The 20,000-nt window shown below is 47.2% G+C and overlaps 1 protein-coding gene across 1 annotated transcript in view; it reads right to left on the reverse strand.

Annotated features, from left to right (window-relative positions):
- VIRMA (vir like m6A methyltransferase associated) overlaps positions 1-20,000 on the reverse strand; it is a 33,987-nt gene that overhangs the window by 754 nt on the left and 13,233 nt on the right. The window contains exons 5-6 of the mRNA XM_085846486.1: positions 10,691-11,125; positions 9,787-10,093 (exon numbers count right to left, since the gene is read on the reverse strand). Coding sequence (XP_085702612.1) covers positions 9,787-10,093; positions 10,691-11,125 — 742 coding nt within the window. The remainder of the gene's footprint in view (positions 1-9,786; positions 10,094-10,690; positions 11,126-20,000) is intronic.

The raw sequence follows: 20,000 nt of genomic DNA on the forward strand, positions 1-20,000 counted from the left end.
AAAATAGTTGGTTTCCCAATTCAGGGATGCAATATGCAATTTCTGTTAAAATTTCAAGTGAATGGGATGAAAAATGACGATTTTAGAAATTTGACCTCAAGATGACCTTTGACCTCAAAATCAATAGACTTCTTCTTTATGACAAACTCTACCATGTGGTGAAGTTTCGTAAAGATCGGTTTAGAATTGTGACATATAGGCGATTGACAGACAAGACAGACAGAGAGGCAGAATCACAACATCGACTGACAGAATATACTTGAAAAATCTTCCATTTTGCAAGTAACAAACACATATGCAGCATTAATTGATCTCATATGATAAAAGTGAATTTGTTTGTTTGTTTATATATGCTTCAAAAACGAAAAAATTACTGAACCAAGTCCAAACAAGTTTTGCATGTCACCTCAGGGTTCCTCAAATATGGTTTTTGTCTGGGTAGCATATCTGGGGGAGGGGGTTCAAGGTGGGAGGGAAGACCCAATTCTCTCTCGGTAAATGTGTCGTTTAGTGCCACCCAGTGATATCCAGTATTACAAATCATCTTCTTATCGAAAGAAAGTTTAAATTTAACAATATGCATTACCGTAAAGTTGAAATCTGAGTGAGAATAATTTGAATCGTTTCATTTCACTCATTTTAAGCAGAGGTTCAAACCAAATCATCCAACATTGAGCTTGGCAGTAAAGTATAAATGATTTTTGCTCATGCCATATATATGCAGCAAAGATGGTTGATGAAGTTGGTTGACTTCCAAGCAGATGGAAGATGACCTTCGGCAAATTATAGAGTAAATAGAGCAGAATGTTTGGAAAGTACATGTTGTCTTTTGATTTAATTTGTAAGCAAAGCAATGGGTAAAATGCCAAGAAGTACATATCGATAGGTATAAATATGTATCTTTACAAGGTGGACTGCAGATAATTCAAATAGGATACTCCACAAATCATAGGCGTTGCTCAAAAAAAAATTGAATCGGTGATGATATCCATTTATTCATGGTTGGCTTAGCAAACGTAGTATCGATGGGATATCAATTCTTTTTGTTAAAACATTGGGGATTCCATGCACAAATTAGATATCATATAGATTCAAAAAAATTCATGACTGATCGATTGAGAGAGCAATTTATTTTCTTAATGAATCGAATTTTTAGGCATTTTGGAAAATGCTCAAAACTTATTTTGAACCAAAACAGAAGGGAACATGAAGCATTCTAATTACCTCGCTCCATCACCGGAGGTGAACAGATATTATGGTTTCACCAGTCTGTTTGTCTTTGAGCAGGATATCTCAAAAGGTTATGGACGGATTCGGACGAAATTTGGTGGAGAGGTTGGGTGTGTGACGAGGACGAATTTGTTCAATTTTGGTGAATATCCGGATCTGTATGTGATATTTTTTTCATTTTTTAAGTGATTCTTCACCATTTAAAGATGGGGCCAATATATATATATATATATATATATATATATATATATATGTATATATATATATATATATATATATATATATATATATATATATATATATATATATATATATATATATATATATATGTAGCATGATATTTCAAAATGCTGTGAATGGATTATGAAAACAACTTGGTGGACGAGTTGGGCAGGTGACAAGAACGAGCCGATTCGATTTTGGTTAAGAGGTCTGGATGCAGATCCAGCCTATGAGTGCGATACAAATCAAAAGCTATTCACCCTAGCAGAGGTATGCGCTTTACCGATTGCTATTTGAGTTCCAAATGGTGCAGCTTCCATGCGCACACACAATTAGGATTTATTTCGTATTAGTTTCAATACTCCCCCCACCCCCACCTGCACAATCCCTGAATCACACCGAAATAGTATGGCGGTCACTAAAGACTGCTTATAATCGATGGGCAATAAACAAAAGCTTTATTTTTCTTTGTTTCATTATTTAGGGTCATTTCAGGTTATCCAATCACTGGAACAAAATATATTGATTCCATCAATTGGCTTGCACTGTTTTTCTATAACATTTGAGTGCATGTCACGTTCAAAAAGAAATCTGATTGAGCACCAAGTTGCAGATGGGTAGAATGCATCGTAATACATATCACTGAAGTCAGTACAGCATGGTGGTGTGGAGTGAAAATAATTCAAAACTAGAACTGCAATATCACCAAAAAAATATTCATAAACATGATGCAACTGGATTATCGGGACACATTGATGTCATGCGATATTAATTGTTAAGTTGGTGTTTGGTGTATTACCCATGATATTAATTGTATCTTGAGTGATGCACAAGATCGCGCTTTGAGGGGAAAAAGGTGTGTGTGTGTGTGTGTGTGTGTGTGTGTGTGTGTGTGTGTGTGTGTGTGTGTGTGTGTGTGGGTGTGTGTGTGTGTGTGTGTGTGTGTGTGTGTGCGTGTGTGTGTGTTAGTTAATGCTTGAAAATAATATCCTTGCAGAATAAAAAATAAGATAAGCATCAAAATGGTGAACTAACAGAAGGCTCAGGTGTCGTTATCCATCCATCGATAATACGATGGCAACTTATGAAATCAGGACTTAAAGGATGTGTTGCAGTAAGAAAACCTGTGTTAAAAATTTTTTTTTTAATGTTAAAAGGGAGGGGACTACAAAGGCTAAAATATGCACAAGAACACAGAAATTTGACAATGCAACAATGGCCAAAGGTGCTTTGGAAAGACAAGTCAACGTTTCAGTTATCTGAATGTAATCAAAAACAGTTTGCGAGACGACGAAAAAAACTAAAACTACATAAAGAACCTTGCTTGAAGTCAACAATTAAGCATGGAGGATGTTCAATACAAGCACAGGGGTGCATATCCTTAAGTGGTGTTGGAAAAATTGCTGGAAAAAAATTGATTGAAAACATTGACTGGAGCAAGGTACAAACAAATTTTTATCCACCACGTTATCCCCAATGATGCAAGACAGCACCGATCGCTTACATTGTGATGGCAAATTGAATCAGGTTAGAGAACTTTTATTATTGGTGCTTGAGGAAGAAAAACATTCCAATAATGTCTTCTGATGTATGCAGCATATGTATTGTTATGGCCTTGGGGTTTGAGGTTCACCACGAGGGGAAGCCTTCAGGTTCTTTCCGAACACCTGGTCCTGAGGCCACCAGCCATGGATAACTCCACGGCCTGGCAGGTTGCTAAGCAACCACGAACATCAATTAACCTCGTCAATTCTAACAGGGTTATGTGTCGAATGACGTTTACCTGAGGTGACGACTAAATTGACCAAGTTTCGTGCCCTCAGCGCACACTGGGATTGATGCTGATTGATACAGCGAGTGTACGCTGGCTAACGAGAGCAAATCACGTGGAGTACAACTTCCTGTCGATACTTGGACACTGTGTCATACCAATGGAGGAAAGGACAACCGAAACAGATTTTAAAGAACAAACAGCAACTATTTATTTACACACACAAGCAATAGTGAAAAGCATATTATTTATGAGTTTTCATTCACAAAAGCAAGCAATCATTAAAGCGAGTATTTACAGGAAAAAGCAAAGAAGAGCAGACTTAGACAATCTTGTTTTCACTAAAGACACATGGCCATCATTCAATCCGGGAGGAAGAGACAAGAAGAACTGAGAGAGAAAAAAGTACAGAGCGTGGGGTCAACTCCTTCCCTCACATCACACAGCCCAATGGGGCTGTGTGGGTCCAAATATACTGGGGGTGGGAGGGTGGGTGGAGAAGGATGTGGAAGTTGGCCAGTGGGGTGGTGATGTGGTACAACGGAATGCGCAGCCGCGTCTCTGAGGCATCCAGCACCAGTAGGCAAGTGCTCTCCAGCATCCCAGATATGCCAATGGCACGCCACTCTGTTTCTGCTGGGCACCCAGGAAAAACACCGCTACACGCACCAAGCCGCATTCTGGGCTTTCTTCTTGCTCTCCTCCACACTATGAGCTCCTTTCTTCTCTCCTCTGTACTCTACACTCCTTTCTGCTCCTCACAGGCAAGCTTTTCGGACAAGGACAAGTTCTGAGCTCCTTTCTCCTCACAGGACATCGCTTTCTCTGTCTCGGCTTGAGTGAGCCTTTCTCATTTGTATGCATCAGATGGGGGCGGGTTCATGATTCAGCTTGTGGAAAATCTCACTGTCCCTGAGAGAGCCTTCTAACACAGCACTCACCACCCCCCCCCCCCCCCGCACGTGCAAAAGACACGGCAGGCGGCCCCAGTCCCTCCTGAAAATGTCATTTGTACTGGACTGTATGTACTGTTCACATGTGAGAGGCACCATACATTAATGCATTTGGGAAGAGCATTATACTCTATTACGAATGCACAAGCATTGTGCTTTGTTCCACGAACATGTTGAATGCAAGAATGAACAAAGTCTGATTCAGTGCAGGTAATCCAATCAGCCCAAAGGAAGGATTTCAATGCATCAACTGGAACTGAAAGGGATGGTTATGAGACACGTGTTGGTCCCCATGGGTCAGGAACTATGAACCAGAATAGCACTAAGTTCCTTGACTTTGCAAGAAGTCATGGACTTCGGGTGGCTGGTTCATGGTTTCAGCGCCCACAAGCTCATCGCTGGACTTGGTATTCCAACGCTGGTGGTGTGGCAAAGGAGATTGACCATGTCCTCGTTGACGCTCGTTGGAGGATGATCCAGAACTGCAGGGTCTACCGGAGTGCTCCGTTCCTCAATACTGACCACCGGCTTGTTGAAGCAACTCTAAAGCTGCACCTTAAATCCTGGAGAATGGTACCATCCCAGCCTTGGCTGGATGTTGGCAAGCTCAAGGATGAGAGAGTAGCTGAGGAGTTTGCGAACAGGTTGAGTGGACATTTGGGGTGTCTGGGTGCTTTGGGGGGTCCTGAAGAGTTGTGGAGTGCCTTCAAGACCACCGTCCTTGATGATGCCGGTGGATGTCTTGGAACTCACCGCAGGGCAGAGAAGAATTTTGTCTCTCAAGGGACACTGGATGCCATTGACCAGAGTCGCAGGGCCAGGCTGAATGGCAGAGCTGATCTGTTCAGGGAGCTGAGGCGTAAAACTGTACGTGCACTAAAGGTGGACAAGGAGGCCTATGTGCGAGGAATCTGTGAGGGGGTAGAGCATCACCTGTGGACAGGGGAATTTGCGCATTGCGTTCATCCAAGCCCATCCCTCGGAGCACTGCAGTTAGAGCAGAGGGTGGTGGGCTCTTGACAGCGGAGTCTGAAGTGAAGGCCCACTGGGCCAGTTACTTTGAGCGGTTGTACCAGGCTGATCCACCAGCTGTCGAGTTGGATGTCAAGGGTGTTGCAATCCCTGTTGCTGACCCTCCAATCAACTGTGGTCCACCTTCGCTTGTGGAAACACGGGCTGCGGTGAACCGGTTGAAACGGGGCAAAGCTCCAGGGATCTGTGGCATCCATGCTGAACTTCTCAAGGCTGGTGGAAATGCTGCACTCGTGTCATGGCAACAGTTTTCTGCTCTGCCTGGAACACAGGAATCATCGCAACTGATTGGAAGAGGGGTCTTGTTGTCCCTCTCTGGAAAGGGAAGGGTGATCGCCAATACTGCAACAACTACCGAAGGGTGATGCTGCTCTCAGTGCCCGGCAATGTCTTTGCTCGGAAAATTCTTGATAGGGTTTGCCATCATCTGCTTGAGCACCAGCGTCCAGAGCAGTCAGGCTTTACACCAAAGAGGTCAACGATTGACCGTATCCTTGCTCTTAGTGTCCTCACCGAATGCAGACGAGAGTTTCGGCAGGGGCTGCTTGCAGCCTATGATGATCTCTGTAAAGCGTTTGATTCAGTGAATCGGGATGCCCTCTGGAGGATTCTTGGTCTTCGTGGGGTGTCACCAAAACTGATTGATCTGATGTCTGAACTCTACTCTGGTACTGAGAGTGCTGTGAAGTGTGGGGGTACCATCTCTGACTTATTTCCAGTTGTTACTGGAGTTCGTCAGGGGTGTGTACTGGCCCCCACACTTTTCAGCACTTGTATGGACTGGATTTTAGGGAGGATGTCGGAAAGATCAAGCTGCGGTGCATCGTTTGGGAATGTCAAGATCTCGGACCTTGATTTCGCAGATGATGCAGTCATCTTTGCGGAGACTTTAGATATCCTTTTGGGGGCCCTCGAGGTGCTCGAATGAGGAGTCGGAGCCGTTGGGATTACGGGTTTCTTGGGTCAAAACTAAGATCCAGGCTTTCAATGACATCTTGGATGCTGCTGTCCTGTCTGTGTCTGTTTGTGATGAGGATGTTGAGGTCGTGGAGAGATTCACTTCGCTTGGCAGTGATATTCATGTTTCTGCTGGCTGTGAGTCAGAGGTCAATAGATGTCTGGGTCGGGCCTGGGGAGTCATGGATTCACTGGATCATGGGGTGTGACGCTGCCGGTACCTGTGCGGGAGGACGAAAGTCCGAGTCTTCAGGTCCTTGGTGCTTCCAGTCTTGCTCTATGGATGCGAGACTTGGACTCTGACCAAGGATCTGAGACGGAGATTTAATTCCTTTGGTACCAGGTCTCTTCAGAGAATCCTTGACTATCGCTGGTCGGACTTTGTGTCCAGCGAGGGTTTTCTGAGAGAGTCTCGGATGAGATTTGTTACCTGCATGGTCCGTGAGCATCAGTTGCGGCTGTATGGACATGTGACTCGTTTTCCTGACTCTGATCCTGCTCACCAGATTCTCTCAGCGAGGGAGTCTCGTGAGCGGAGGAGGCCAATGGGCCGACCACGTGCCTCGTGGTTGCAGCAGGTTGACCAGCATCTCAAGGAGATGGGGATGGGCCTGGCATCTGCCTGGGGGAAGGCCAGACGGAGGCACCTGGAGTACCGGCGGAGAGTGGACGCAGCGACGCGGTTCTGGCACATGCTCCCATACCTGACCTGACCCAAAGGATTAATAACCACAAACGGACCGAATGTGTTTAATAGAATGTGCGGCTGAAGTGGTAAAAGAGAGGGATGCAGACAGAATGAGAGATGACTGACCGACTGTGAGGTTTAAGGTAAAACCGATAGTGCATTGAAAGAGAGATTAAAAGAAGCAGAGGGTTTGGAATGGACCAATGGGGTATTGAAAGAAAGATTGAAAGGGGCAGGGAGTGGGGGGGGGGGGAAAGACATCACACACCAGGGATACACAAACTAAGCTCAAACCCATAGACAAGGGGCAAAGGTCTACCTGCACATAGACTAATAAAATAACTCATCCTCGGGTCTCCTATGTGTCCATGTATGCTCTCTCCCAGGGTGCATTTCCAAAAAATATATTTATAAAATATAAAATATATATATATATATATATATATATATATATATATATATATATATATATAATACACAGATGATATATTAACATATGTTAAAAATATATATACATGCATGCATACATACATATAAATATGTTCGGTGGTGGAGTTGTGTGGACAGCTGTTCTGACATGAGTTTTTTTACATCCCGATAGGAGTTGACTCGTGCTTTCTGGTTCTACCTTGCAAAATCTACACTTGTCCTTTTGGCTCAGTCCTGATTGTATTTTTTAAGCCATTCGTGTAATGTCCAAGGTCTTGGCCATTTATAATGATTCATTCTCCATCCCAGTTGAGCTGACCTCTTCTTAGCTATTCCAGTGATCCTTCTTTGTCTATCCCCAATTTGTTAAACTCGTTTTTTAAATATTTTCCTGCTCTTTTGTCTTTAACAAGGAATAACAAGGAAATCCAATGCAGGTGTCCCCAACACTCCCTTTGTCCCCTAAGTGATTCCCACTGCTTCTTAAACATAAAACCTTCCTCCCCACACCATTCCTCCAGCCATTGGTTGACATATATTGCTCTGCTCATAATTTCTATATTGTATCCTAATCTTGGGAGAATCCCAGAAAACATGACCTCACTACCCTTTGCTTTCAGCCGCTTACCGAATATCCTGCATCTATTTTTCAAAACCTCTGAGTTAACTTTCCCGACATCATTCGCACATTGGTGTACCACAACCAAATTCTTCCTGCCGTGACCTGATACAATATCGGTTATCCTTCCTTCTATGTCCCGAACTCCTGCTCCATCAACACTGCACAGAATTCTATGTCTACAATCCTTCCTACAGAATGAAGAAGCAACATATTTAATTGTCTCATCACACACAAAAACTGTCTCCCATACCTCATGTCTACCAATTTCCATTTTGGCACCTACAGCACTGCCTGCACCAGATGCACCTCCGCCACTTCCTGCACCGTCCCCACAGCCCGCCCCCGTTGCACCGTCCCCACAGTCCGCCCCCGTTGCACCGTCCCCACCGCCCGCCCCCACCGCCCGCCCCCGTTGCACCGTCCCCACCGCCCGCCCCCGTTGCACCGTCCCCACCGCCCGCCCCCGTTGCACCGTCCCCACCGCCCCACCCCGTTGCGCCGTCCCCACCGCCCGCCCCCGTTGCACCGCCCCCACCGCCCGCCCCCGTTGCACCGTCTCCACTGCCCGCCCCCGTTGTACCGTCACCACTGCTCGCCCCCGTTGCACCGTCACCACTTCCAATATCCTCAGCAACCTCACTCCACAACCGTAACCAACTATTATCTGCAAGTTTCTCACATTCTGCTACATGCTGCAAATTATCAGTGCATTCCTTCAACCCGGTAATAACCTTCCTCAAGTGGACGATTTCCTCACACTTCCTACAGCAATAAGAACCCTCTGCTTCCCCCATTGTTGATGTGGCCCACATTGAGCAACTGTTACATTTTACGTACTCCTCATCCTTTCTCCTTCGCTCTCTATTCATAACCTTCTTCACCCCCATACTCCCAAGGCCCCAACTGACTTCACGCTAAACTTATCACGAGGCCTCGCCCTGCTTCTTTCAATAAACTGACTCAACTACCCGCTAAAACTGTTATGAACACAAAACGACAAAAAATAAGTACAGTTCCACAGCCCCTGACACAAATCTTATGAACAAAATACACAAAACACTTTAGGACTGGAAACTTAGCTTAAGAGGGACTGGAAGGAGAGCTCGCCACCCAGTCGTCCTCGTGCACCGATCCCTGAACCGGAAGTCCGAAAGTGACGTCATTTTTTGATAACCTTCCCCTAGTTATCACTATATATCTGTTGATATCTCATCGTGTGTGTGTGTGTGTGTGTGTGTGTGTGTGTGTGTGTGTGTGTGTGTGTGTGTGTGTGTGTGTGTGTGTGTGTGTATGTATGCACGCGCGTGCACACACTAACTATAGAATAAATGTACATACTTTCAGGAGAAATAAAGGCATAATCAATCAACCAACAACCAATTTTGAAACAAACAGTTGGAAAGTAAATGCTGCTTCAAGCGATGTTTCATTTATGATCTACAAAGCACCTCTGGCCTCGGTTCCAGCTGTGGCTTATGGTAGCCATTTTATCTCCAGAAGAAAACTCGTTTTTCGGTCACTTGACATTGCGAAAAACATATTAGAGCAATGCCACGTCATCATCATCATCAAGTAAGCAACTAAATAAGTGGTAGTTTACTCTGGTAATACATGTCATTCAATATTGTAAAATTGTTTTTGTCCACTTTACAATGATTGAGAAATAAATGTTGCATATAAATATCTGCACAAGATGATGTAAGAAGCTTGGAAAAATGTCTGCCTCATGATTTTTGCTGTACGACACCAGATCAAAATCTCTTTTGCTATATGCCATCTCAGTTTGACAAACCACAACAGCACCCCCAACAAACAAAGAAAATTTAACAAGTGATAGTAAATGTCAAGGTGAAATGTGCTTTATTTATTTTGAGCCTCACACCTGCAGGCTATAAGCCAGTCTTAACGTCTGGGTGAGTTCGAATGCACAATCCCCAGGAACTGGCAAGGACTGTGCCTCAGCAGCACCTTCTTCCACCATCTCTGTTGGCTCCGACTGCTGCGCAAGTGTGCGCAAAATGAGGCTGGTAGCATGTGGCTGCGAAGCCAGGAAAAGCAGGCCGTTTTGCGTGCCACCCAACCAACTTAGAAGGCCACGTGCACTATGAGCCACACCAGGATGTGCGCTGGCCACTGTGCTTGCGAGCAAGAATGCAAGTGACTGGACAAAGTGGTGTTCATGAAGGTAGCTGGAAATATATAAGCGGATAAAGAAAAAAACAATATAAGGTAACAAATAAACAAGCAAACAAAAACAAACTAGACGATGAATATTTAACAATGAAACTGTCATATCAATAAAGACTTGTATGAAGATTATTTTGTAACACAATATTGCACTGAAGTTAAAAAAAACTTTTTCCCTTTGGTAAAGTTAATGAAACTGATCTCTTGAAATATCCTCTCAGTCATGTCTCCAACCCCAAACTGAACCCTAATCCTAACCCCAATTATATTCTTAACTTTTTCCATAATCTTTCCTTGCTTTTCTCAATTCACTCCATCACAAAAAACCAGTTTCTGAGATTTGTCCACCACACCAAAGAACCATGAAAGGAATAAATAAATAAATAAATAATTCAAATCAACAGAACAATACAAGAGTTTAGTGTCATCATCTACACCCAACAGCAACAACAACAGCAACAGAAACCCCTCCAAAAAAGCAAACTTAATTTGCACTCAACATTCAAAGCTTTAGTTTAAAACAGCAAGGGGAATAAATTGAACAAAGTGTGTAAAACCAAAAAACAAAACTTAGAGAATAATGGAAAACCAGGACAAACCGATAAAGTATGGGCCAAGGATTATCACGTTCTGCTGTTCCAGTGACACGAAGTGGTGTTGGAAAGGCCTTACTAGGTGGCTGTACCAGTAAGTATTGCACACCCTCAAGCATTATCAACATTTCCTCCAGCACTGCGCCCAGCCTGTCGAGCTTGAAGCCATGTGGCTCTCTCCAAGAAACATACACATCTCCGATATCGTCATCGTCTTCCTCCACAACTCGCTCCTCCTCGTCTCGGTGGCGAGCAACAGCAAATTCCTTGGATGATCTGCAAACCTCTGCAGTCAACTCAAAAAAGTGGCATTTGCGGAGGAGAGCGACCGTAGCAGTGGCAACACGGACAGTTTGGCCAGCAAGCACAAACTCAAGCAGATTGCTGTAGCCACTTCCAAATGCTCCATGTATTTCAAAGAAGGCACGCATTCCCTCTGCACTGAAAAATCACAGACATTATAATGTTAGAATAATATAAATTGTATGAAGTGTACAAAGACAGGTATTGCTGGTTGTGTTACTTAAATTTTCTTTAAAGGACAACTTTTTAACGTGGAAAAAGACTGGGAGCCAATGATGGTCCTTTTTACAAGTCCAAGGTAATTTTTTAGTTTGGGAGCTAAGTATGGTATTCACTTTCTTCTTCTTCTCTTTTTTTCCAACACTGATCCACACAATTTCTTGGTTGCAAAACAGGAATTCTTCAATAAAACCTTTTTTCTTTATCCAGCATGACAGAAGCTTGGTCATACTACATTCTACTACGTGACAGTGTGCAGGAATGGGTTGTTACCTCCATCAGTGAAAGTGGATGGAGGTTATGTTCTCACCCCTGTCTATTTATTTGTGAACAAAATATCTCAAAAAGATGTGGACGGATTCAGGCAAAATTTGGTGGAGAGTATGGGTACGTGACAAGGATGAAATGATTACATTTTGAGGATGATACGAATCCGGATCCAAGAATTTTTTTAATTGTTTTTCACCATTGAGAGATAAGGCCAAAAACGACATATAGCAGGATATCTGAAAAAGTTGTGGACGGATTTGGACAAAACTTGGTGGGCAGGATAGGTATGTAACAAGGAAGAATTGATTCGATTTTGGTGAAGATCCAAATCCGGATCCAATAATTGTTTGAGTAATTCTTTACCATTGAGACGGCCAAAAACGAAATATAGCAGGATATCTCAAAAAGTTGTGCACAGATTCGGACAAAACTTGCTGGATGATTTGTTTAGGTGACAAGAACAAACTGATTAAATTTTGGTTCAGGTCCAAATCTAGATCTGGCCTTTCAGGGCGATACAAAACGTAAACTAATCAGCGTGGTGGCGGATCGTGGGCTCGGTGGATTCCGGGACATGGATTCGAGTCCCACCATGGTGGGTTGGAGTCCGGTGTGACCGCACGAGGCGGACAGGTACCCGGCCAGACCTTGACTCCCCAGCTGACCTATCCTCCTCGGCTGGAGGGTCCAATAAAGACCCGACAGGGTCCATTTCTTTTGGGTGTGTGTGTTTGTCCGTGGGCCCCGTCCTTAAGTAGAAATTGCAAAGTGTTTGTTGGTATATAAATTGCATTTCTCATATTCGGTTTTAACTCTGCTCTTTGTGCTCCACTGCCCCATTATAAATAAACCCCCCAATTGTTCAAAGTACCAGCTCGTTGTTGTGCTTTCTATTATTGGCCCAACACGGTTCGTGCTTGAGAACCAGTAAGCCGATTGGGCTGTAAGTTGTCGTTTGGACCGACGGACTTTGGTAATTCTGCTCGGTTACACCGGACCGAGGTTGCTAGAGCGACCCGGTTCGACAGAGTCTGTTGAGGGTGTGACTTCCCCGGTAATTTGACGACGTGGGTACTTAGGTACATTGAAATTTGGCTATTAACCTACTCCACGCGGTTAGAGAATTGGCGATCACGGTCCTAAGTGACCCGTGACCTTCGGAGTTGTCTGAAGGTTACGACCTGCAATTCCGGGTGTTCGGTGGGAGACGGCTCTACTGCTCCACCTGGCGGCCGTTCCTCGCCACCGATCCCCGGCCCACAACAATATGTCCCCTCCATTTTCTGCAGGGCGCTCAAGGTCCGCCAACAACCCCTTCTGGTAAAACTACCAAAATCACGAATCACTGCTCACCTTCACTCTTTCATTCTTCTTTTTTCCAACCTTTAGAATAAACTCCCACACTCTCTTCAATCCCATTCTTCCCTCCAGGTCTTCAAAACAGCTGTTCACCATCACCACTTATCTTCCCCCATCCAAAACCTCCATCTTTTCGACCCCCATTAATCCACCCCAAACCTACCTCCTTCAAATTCTCTGCCTTCCTTCCCAAAAGTTCTCCATCGTGTAACGTCCTGAAAGTCCTTCTAGTGTCCATCTTGGATACCCCATATTCCCCGCCCCATCCCTCACCCTTCCACAGATCTTCTAATGTCTGTTCCCCACTGTTTTGTCCTTCTCCCTCGTCTCATGCCCCCCCCCCGCTCATTGTGCATTAGCTCTCTTATACAAATGTATTGTTACAAATTTGGAATTCAATTGCATACAACATACAGGTTCCCTTAGTCAGCTATGTCGATAAGTGCATGTTCCCCAGAGAGCTCACCTTTCATTGTTTAAATGTTCAGAGATTGATTAGATGGGCTGCGGATCGATTTAATAGTTAGGGAACGAAACAATGGAGACGTCCCTCCCCTTCTTCTGCAAAGAGGAAGAAGAACCCTGCCATCCCATGACGTCAACAACTTCCTCCCACCCGTGGTTGAGCGGGGGGGGGGGGAGGTGGATCACGAGGGCATGTCACGCCGGGTGGGGGGGAGGGGGTGCAAAGGATAGAGGGCATTTTTTTCTTTGTTTGAAAAGAGTCCCGTGGGAGTCCCGTGGTAGGGCTGAGTTCGTAGGAGTCCCATGGCAGAGTTCGTGAAGAGTCCCGTTCTGAGTCCCATGAGCAGAGTTCGTGTGCTGAGTCTCGTGGGAGGAGTAAGCTTTTTTGCTTCGGAGAGAGCAGTCGTTCAGCCATCGGGTCCTGCTTGGCTTGCTTGGCTTGAGGCCTTCGGAAGCTTTTTGCTTCGGCTGGCTCAGTGAGCTTCGGCTGCTGCTTTGTTTTGGAAGGAACTTGAGCCGGTTGTTCGGCTCAAGCTGCGATTGGAGGCTTCTTCCTCTTCTTCTTGGTTCGTGGAGCTTTTCGTTCTCCATTTTGTTTCCCGGCTTGGTGCGACGCGTCAGCCTCTTCTTGGTGTTGGTTCCTCGGGGAAGCGACGCATCCACAGGAAGGATCGGCGCCTCATCTCACCGGCATGTGTTGAGAAGAGCGGGAGGATTCGCGGGAGCTCGGGAAGGAACGCGGCTCACGGCAATTTGGATCCAGCTCGCTCTCGCTGGAGCCCGGGTCTGGACAAGTTGAAGACCACACGAGGTGGAAAGGTTCGAATCAAGCTCTGAGTTCCAGCTCACCTGTCCTCCGAGCTGGAGCTCGTGATTAAAGGCCTCAGCCACCGTTTCTTGTGTGTGTGTGTGTGCGTACATACGTGTGTCCGTGGGCCCGTCTAATAAGTAGGAACTGCTGTTAAGTGTAAATGACTGTACATAATAAGTAGACGGTTGTCGTTCTTTTGCCGTGCTTTTGTTGCTTGTATAATTGCATACGTGTTTTGCCTTATTTAATTGCATACATGTTTCATGATAATAAATGTCCTTGTGTGAATGTAAACCTGGTCGTTGCGTCCATTCCCTCATTGACTGAACATTTCGTGTGTTGGGAGTTAGAAAGCCGTTGGCTTGCCGTAATAGGGGGACATTTGGACCGACGGTTCTCGGTGATTACGCCGCTCGCAATCGCGCACGGACAGGCTCGCCTCGGCGGTTTGTTCCGTACGAGATCCGTCGAGGGTGGAATACCCCGGTAGTTGGATCACGTGGGTATTTAGGTACAGTGAAGATTGGCAATCGACCCTACCCCACGTGATCTGCCGATTGGCGTATTTCGGTTCTTGTACAAGGACCCGTCGCTTGGAGTTATCCGGGCGGCGATCTATATTCCGGGCGATCGGTCAGGCCGACTCGACTTGCGGCTCCGTTCAGAGCGGTCGGTTGTCGGACGACCCCCCCGGCCTGTAACAATTGGTTGTCAGGAGTGCAATTCGGCCCCCTTCGCCTCCGTAGCAAAATTCACGGAGTCGGATCAGGGGTATACGGAGCTAACCCTCTCCCCACCCCCCCGCGTCCCCAAATTACGAGCGTTATAAATTTTATTCCCAGCACGTAAAATGTTCAGCCAAGGCGAGCAGGGGCAGGAGGGATTAGGAATGGATTTGGAAATGTTAGAATCTATGGCTCAGGACGAAATGACCATGCAGGACACTCCCATTATGCAGGTTGACTATTCCCCGCAAATAAATGCAGAGTCCGCAATGGGCACAGCGGCGGGGGCTGTGGTGTATGACATCCCCCCCCTCCCCTCCTCCGTCAAAATCCTTCCTCAGTCCCCGGCGGAACCGCGCCCGATAATGGCGAAGGGACTGCCACCGGGCCACCTGAAATGGGCCAGCTATTTGAAATATTGCTGGCAAAAATGGATGAGAATGTGCAAACGCTGCGAGGTGATATGCAGAGCATGGGGCGATGCCTGCAGGTGGGCAGAATGGCAATTGAGAGGAGCGAAACGCAGGCAGTGGAGCTCAAAATGGCGGCGCCACGTGTTGGAGCGAACGAGCTGAGGGGGAGTGTGGACTGTGTTGGTCCCGCGGTGGAGGACAAAGTAATTCGGGAGACGCATTGGGCGAGACTCGAGCAGGTGACAGAGAAAGTGACGGTGACACAGAGGGAAAAATTAAAAGAGGTGACAGAGACGTGTACGGCAAGACAAGTAGAGACGAGGGAAATAATAAATGAGGTGACAGAAATAACAGAGACGCGGGAGATAGAAAAAAGTGTGTATGAAACACCGTGTGTGACAGGAACCGCGTGTGTGAGTAGTATGGTGTGTGTGAGTGAAAGGCGATGTGTGAGAGAGACAGCGTGTGTGAGGTCGCTGTACGTGAGAGAGAGATGACAGTCGGTATGCGGGAGAACGGAACCGCATCCCCGTGTCCGAGTGCCATGGTGGAGTGTGTGAGCGTCGTGGCACGCAGGAGTGTGTGCGTTGAACGGCGACGACGACGGGACCAGATGAAGGACAAGGGCCGAGTAGCGGCCGCAGCTGAATTGAGAACTGTGCCGGGTTTGCACAGCAGCGAGCGCGGGGTCCGTGCTGTGCTACGCACAAGGCCGCCACATGCGCGGCTGCGCAGGTGAAACCCAGTCCAGAAACGCCAGCGGTGGATGTTAGCCGATCCCGCACACGGACAGAAGCTAGGCTGGATTCGAAATTTGGACCGGATGGGTTCTCCACGCGAGCGTGTTTGAAAAGCTCTGATGAGCAGAGCACATGTGTTCGTGTGGGGAACCCCTCGAAACGCGGGGCTTGCTTTGAGATGCGCAGAGTGACGTCATGGCTGCACGTGTGTTTGGAATCTGGCAGAAGGGAATTCCTGTCGGATGGTATCGTCCAAGAGGGACGAGGTGCGCGGGGTGCAAGCAGCTGCCATGACGTCACGGAAAAAGAGCGCGGCTGTGAACTGCCGCGCTGGTGGTGCGCATTATGAAAAAAAAAAAGAGTTGAGAAAAGCAAGCCTCGCTTCGGGTGAACAGGATTCCCAGGCAAGGGGTGGAAGACCCCCTTGTTGGGGGCACAGGAAGTACTAGTTAGGAGGATGGGTTAGAGTTAGTGAGACCGGCTTCATGGGGACATGGGTTGTACCTCATGGAGCCCGTGGAATGGATTAGTTAGAGGGATTTTAGTTTACATTTAGGAAATGGAATTTTTGGATTTTTGGAGACACGGACAGACTGGAAATGTGTAGTGGAGACGTAGCTTAGCTACGTAGAGTAAATGGAACGTGCATGAGTTTTAAGGGATGACGAGGGAGCATGAGTTCGTCAGGGGATTTAGTTAGAAGGATGTCAGTGTGGAGTGTTGGTGTGAGTTGCGAAATGGAAAGTGTGTGAGGAATGAGTGTAGGACAGTGGGCCCAAGTGTGCGAGTGGAGCGAATGTGGTATGCATGGTGTGAATGACTGGTTGGGGGGAGGAGTGATTCCCACCCAAGGGACCCCAGGGTCAGTTTAATGTTAGTTAGTGGGTAGTCAAATTTACAAAAAGGAGGTCGTTTTGTTGTTGGTATCGAGAGAAGGCACGAAACTCGTTTGGAGGGGTGCAAGAGTTCATGGACCGGCTGGGAGCGTGGCTGTGGAAAGGTGAGTTTTGTTTAGTGGGCACCCCAGGCACCGGACTGGTCGGCCAGAGTAGGCTGAGGGCCCAAGAGGGGCCGGGATAGTGTAATTGGCACGGGCGACCCGTTGGAAACGGGACCCTTCGCACCAGAATGCCACGGGGGCAGTGTACTGGGCACGGGCGACCCTCGGAAAGGGACCCGGGGCATCAACACGCCACGTGGGCAGCGGAGGGGGGCAATGCCAGAGAGGGCAACCCCCCGCGTTGGAGGGAGCAGCTAGGCTCGGAGGCAGCCTGCGGGCCTGGGGTTGCCATGGTTAGAGTTCGGCAGAAGGGGAGCTCCTGCCAGTTGAGCCACGCTGCCCAGCCAGGAAATTGTGCGAGGGCACGTATGAAAATTTGAGGGCAAGGCCCAAATTTATAATGGACACTAACACAGGCGACAGGAATCATGGTTTTTAGAACCGATAGTTTTAAAGTGTGAGGCGTTTTTGGAAAGCCCCGGGGTAGTTTCAGGTTAATGAATGTTAGGGTAGATAAGAGATGTACCCCTTCGCACCATCCATGCCTTCGCTCGTTGTAGGCCGCTGGACTCACTTTGGTAGATCGCTGAACTCTGAGGAGGCCATTCTGAGGCTTTGTTTGGCCTCAAGACAGGATGCTAGTCTCTCCCAATTCCCCTCCAGAGAGGGAACATAGGGGTTGGGAGTAGGCTTGGTGGATATGATAGGCTAGCCGAACAAAGACAATAAAGGGGGTTAGGGAGACAATTATAAAAGGGAAATAAAAATAAAGAGGGGATAAATTTTGTTGTTTTTGTGGCAAATTAAGGGAGTGGGTATGGACAGAGACAGGCAAAGGCAATAGAGTGGGGGGGGGAGGGGGGGGGAGACAGTCGACTAGGTCTGAGCCCGCCTTCAAAGCGGCCGGCACCACCGCACTCCCTCCAAACCTGATGGAACCACACCAGAGGCCGGCCAGCTTTACCTGTCGGCCTTTTGTGCTGCAGCCGCCTGTTCTGCATGGACTTGCCTTGCCATGCCTCGTTTGCCTGCCTCTGCCATGACCCCATGCCTGCTAGCCCTTGTTTGCGTTTGCCCCTGTGTCCATCTATCACCATGCGTGCCAGGACCATCCAGTTTTGTGAGGACTGCCCTGCAGGCAGCCTGTGCATCCAGTCCATTTTTTGTGTTTTGCGACCATCTCCATCTATTCCCCTGCACCAAAGACATTGGTAAGACTTTTGCCTTTCCCCTTTCACAGATCACAAGTCCTGGGCCATGGTTAGTGTAATGTAATAGATAAGTTAAGATTGTGAATACGTGGAACCCCACCTGCATGTTTGTTTTAGCGCCGGCAATTTCAGTTAAGTTGTCCGAATGAGTCTGTGAGAGTTTGTTTAGTTAGTTACGCAGCGCATTAGGTTATTTATTTTTGGGACACGTTTAAAGAAATGTCGCACTCAGGGATCCGAAGGTAGAACGTACTCGGGGAAAACTTACACATGCTGGTCACACGAAAATTTGATGACTCGGGACGAGTCTGTAAAAAGGGGAGGGGTAGTGTTACGAATTTGGAATTCAATTGCACACAACATACAGATTCCCTTAGTCAGCTAGGTCGATAAGTGCATGTTCCCAAGATAGCTCACCTTTCATTGTTTAAATGTTCAGAGATCGATTAGATGCGCTGTGGATCGATTTAATAGTTAGGGAACGAAACAATGGAGACGTCCCTCCCCCTCTTTTGCAAAGAGGAAGAAGAACCCTGCCATACCGTGACGTCAACAACTCCCTCCCACCCGTGGTTGAACGGGGGGTGGATCACGAGGGCATGAGTCACGCCGGGTGTAGGGGAGGGGGTGCAAAGGATAAAGAGAATATTTTTTCTTTGTTCGAAAAGAGTCCCGTGGGAGTCCCGTGGTAGGGCTGAGTTCGTGGACTGAGTTCGTGGGCTGAGTTCGTGGGAGTCCCGTGGCAGAGTTCGTGAAGAGTCCCGTTCTGAGTCCCATGGGCAGAGTTCATGTGCTGAGTCCCGTGGGAGGAGTAAGCTTTTTTGCTTCGGAGAGAGCAGTCGTTCAGCCATCGGGTCCTGCTTGGCTTGAGGCCTTCGGAAGCTTTTTGCTTCGGCTGGCTCAGTGAGCTTCGGCTGCTGCTTTGTTTTGGAAGGAACTTGAGCCGGTTGTTCGGCTCGAGCTGCGAGTGGAGGCGTCTTCCTCTTCTTCCTCTTCCTCTACGTTCGTGGAGCTTTTCATTCTCCATTTTCTTTCCCGGCTTCATGCGACGCATTGGCCTCTTCTTGGAGTTGGTTCCTCGGGGAAGCGACGCATCCACAGGAAGGATCGGCGCCTCATCTCACCGGCATGTGTTGAGAAGCGCGGGAGGATTCGCGGGAGCTCGGGAAGGAACACGGCTCACGGCGATTTGGATCCAGCTCGCTCTCGCTAGAGCCCGGGTCTGGACAAGTTGAAGACCACACGAGGTGAAAAGGTTCGAGTCAAGCTCTGAATTTCAGCTCACCTGTCCTCCGAGCTGGAGCTCGTGATTAAAGGCCTCAGCCACCGTTGTGTGCGTGTGTGTGTGTGTGTGTGTGTGTGTGTGTGTGTGTGTGTGTGTGTGTGTGTGTGTGTGTGTGTGTGCGTGCGTGCGTGCATGCGTGCGTGCGTGCGTGCGCCCGTCTAATAAGTAGGAACTGCTGTTAAGTGTAAATGACTGTACATAATAAGTAGACGGTTGTAGTTCTTTTGTCGTACTTTTGTTGCTTGTATAATTGCATACGTGTTTTGCCTTATTTAATTTCATACGTGTTTCATTATAATCAATGTCCTTGTGTGAATGTAAACCTGCTCGTTGCGTCCATTCCCTCATTGACTGAACATTTCGTGTGTTGGGAGTTAGAAAGCCGTTGGTTTGCCGTAATAGGGGTACATTTGGACCGACGGTTCTCGGCGATTACACCGCTCGGAATCGTGCAAGGACAGGCTCGCCTCGGCGGTTTGTTCCGTACGAGATCCGTCGAGGGTGGAATATCCCGG

Source organism: Eptatretus burgeri, chromosome 11 (genome assembly GCF_056783735.1).
Source record: "Eptatretus burgeri isolate ZD-2024b chromosome 11, Ebu_testis_v1, whole genome shotgun sequence".
NCBI classification, from domain to species: Eukaryota; Metazoa; Chordata; class Myxini; order Myxiniformes; family Myxinidae; genus Eptatretus; species Eptatretus burgeri.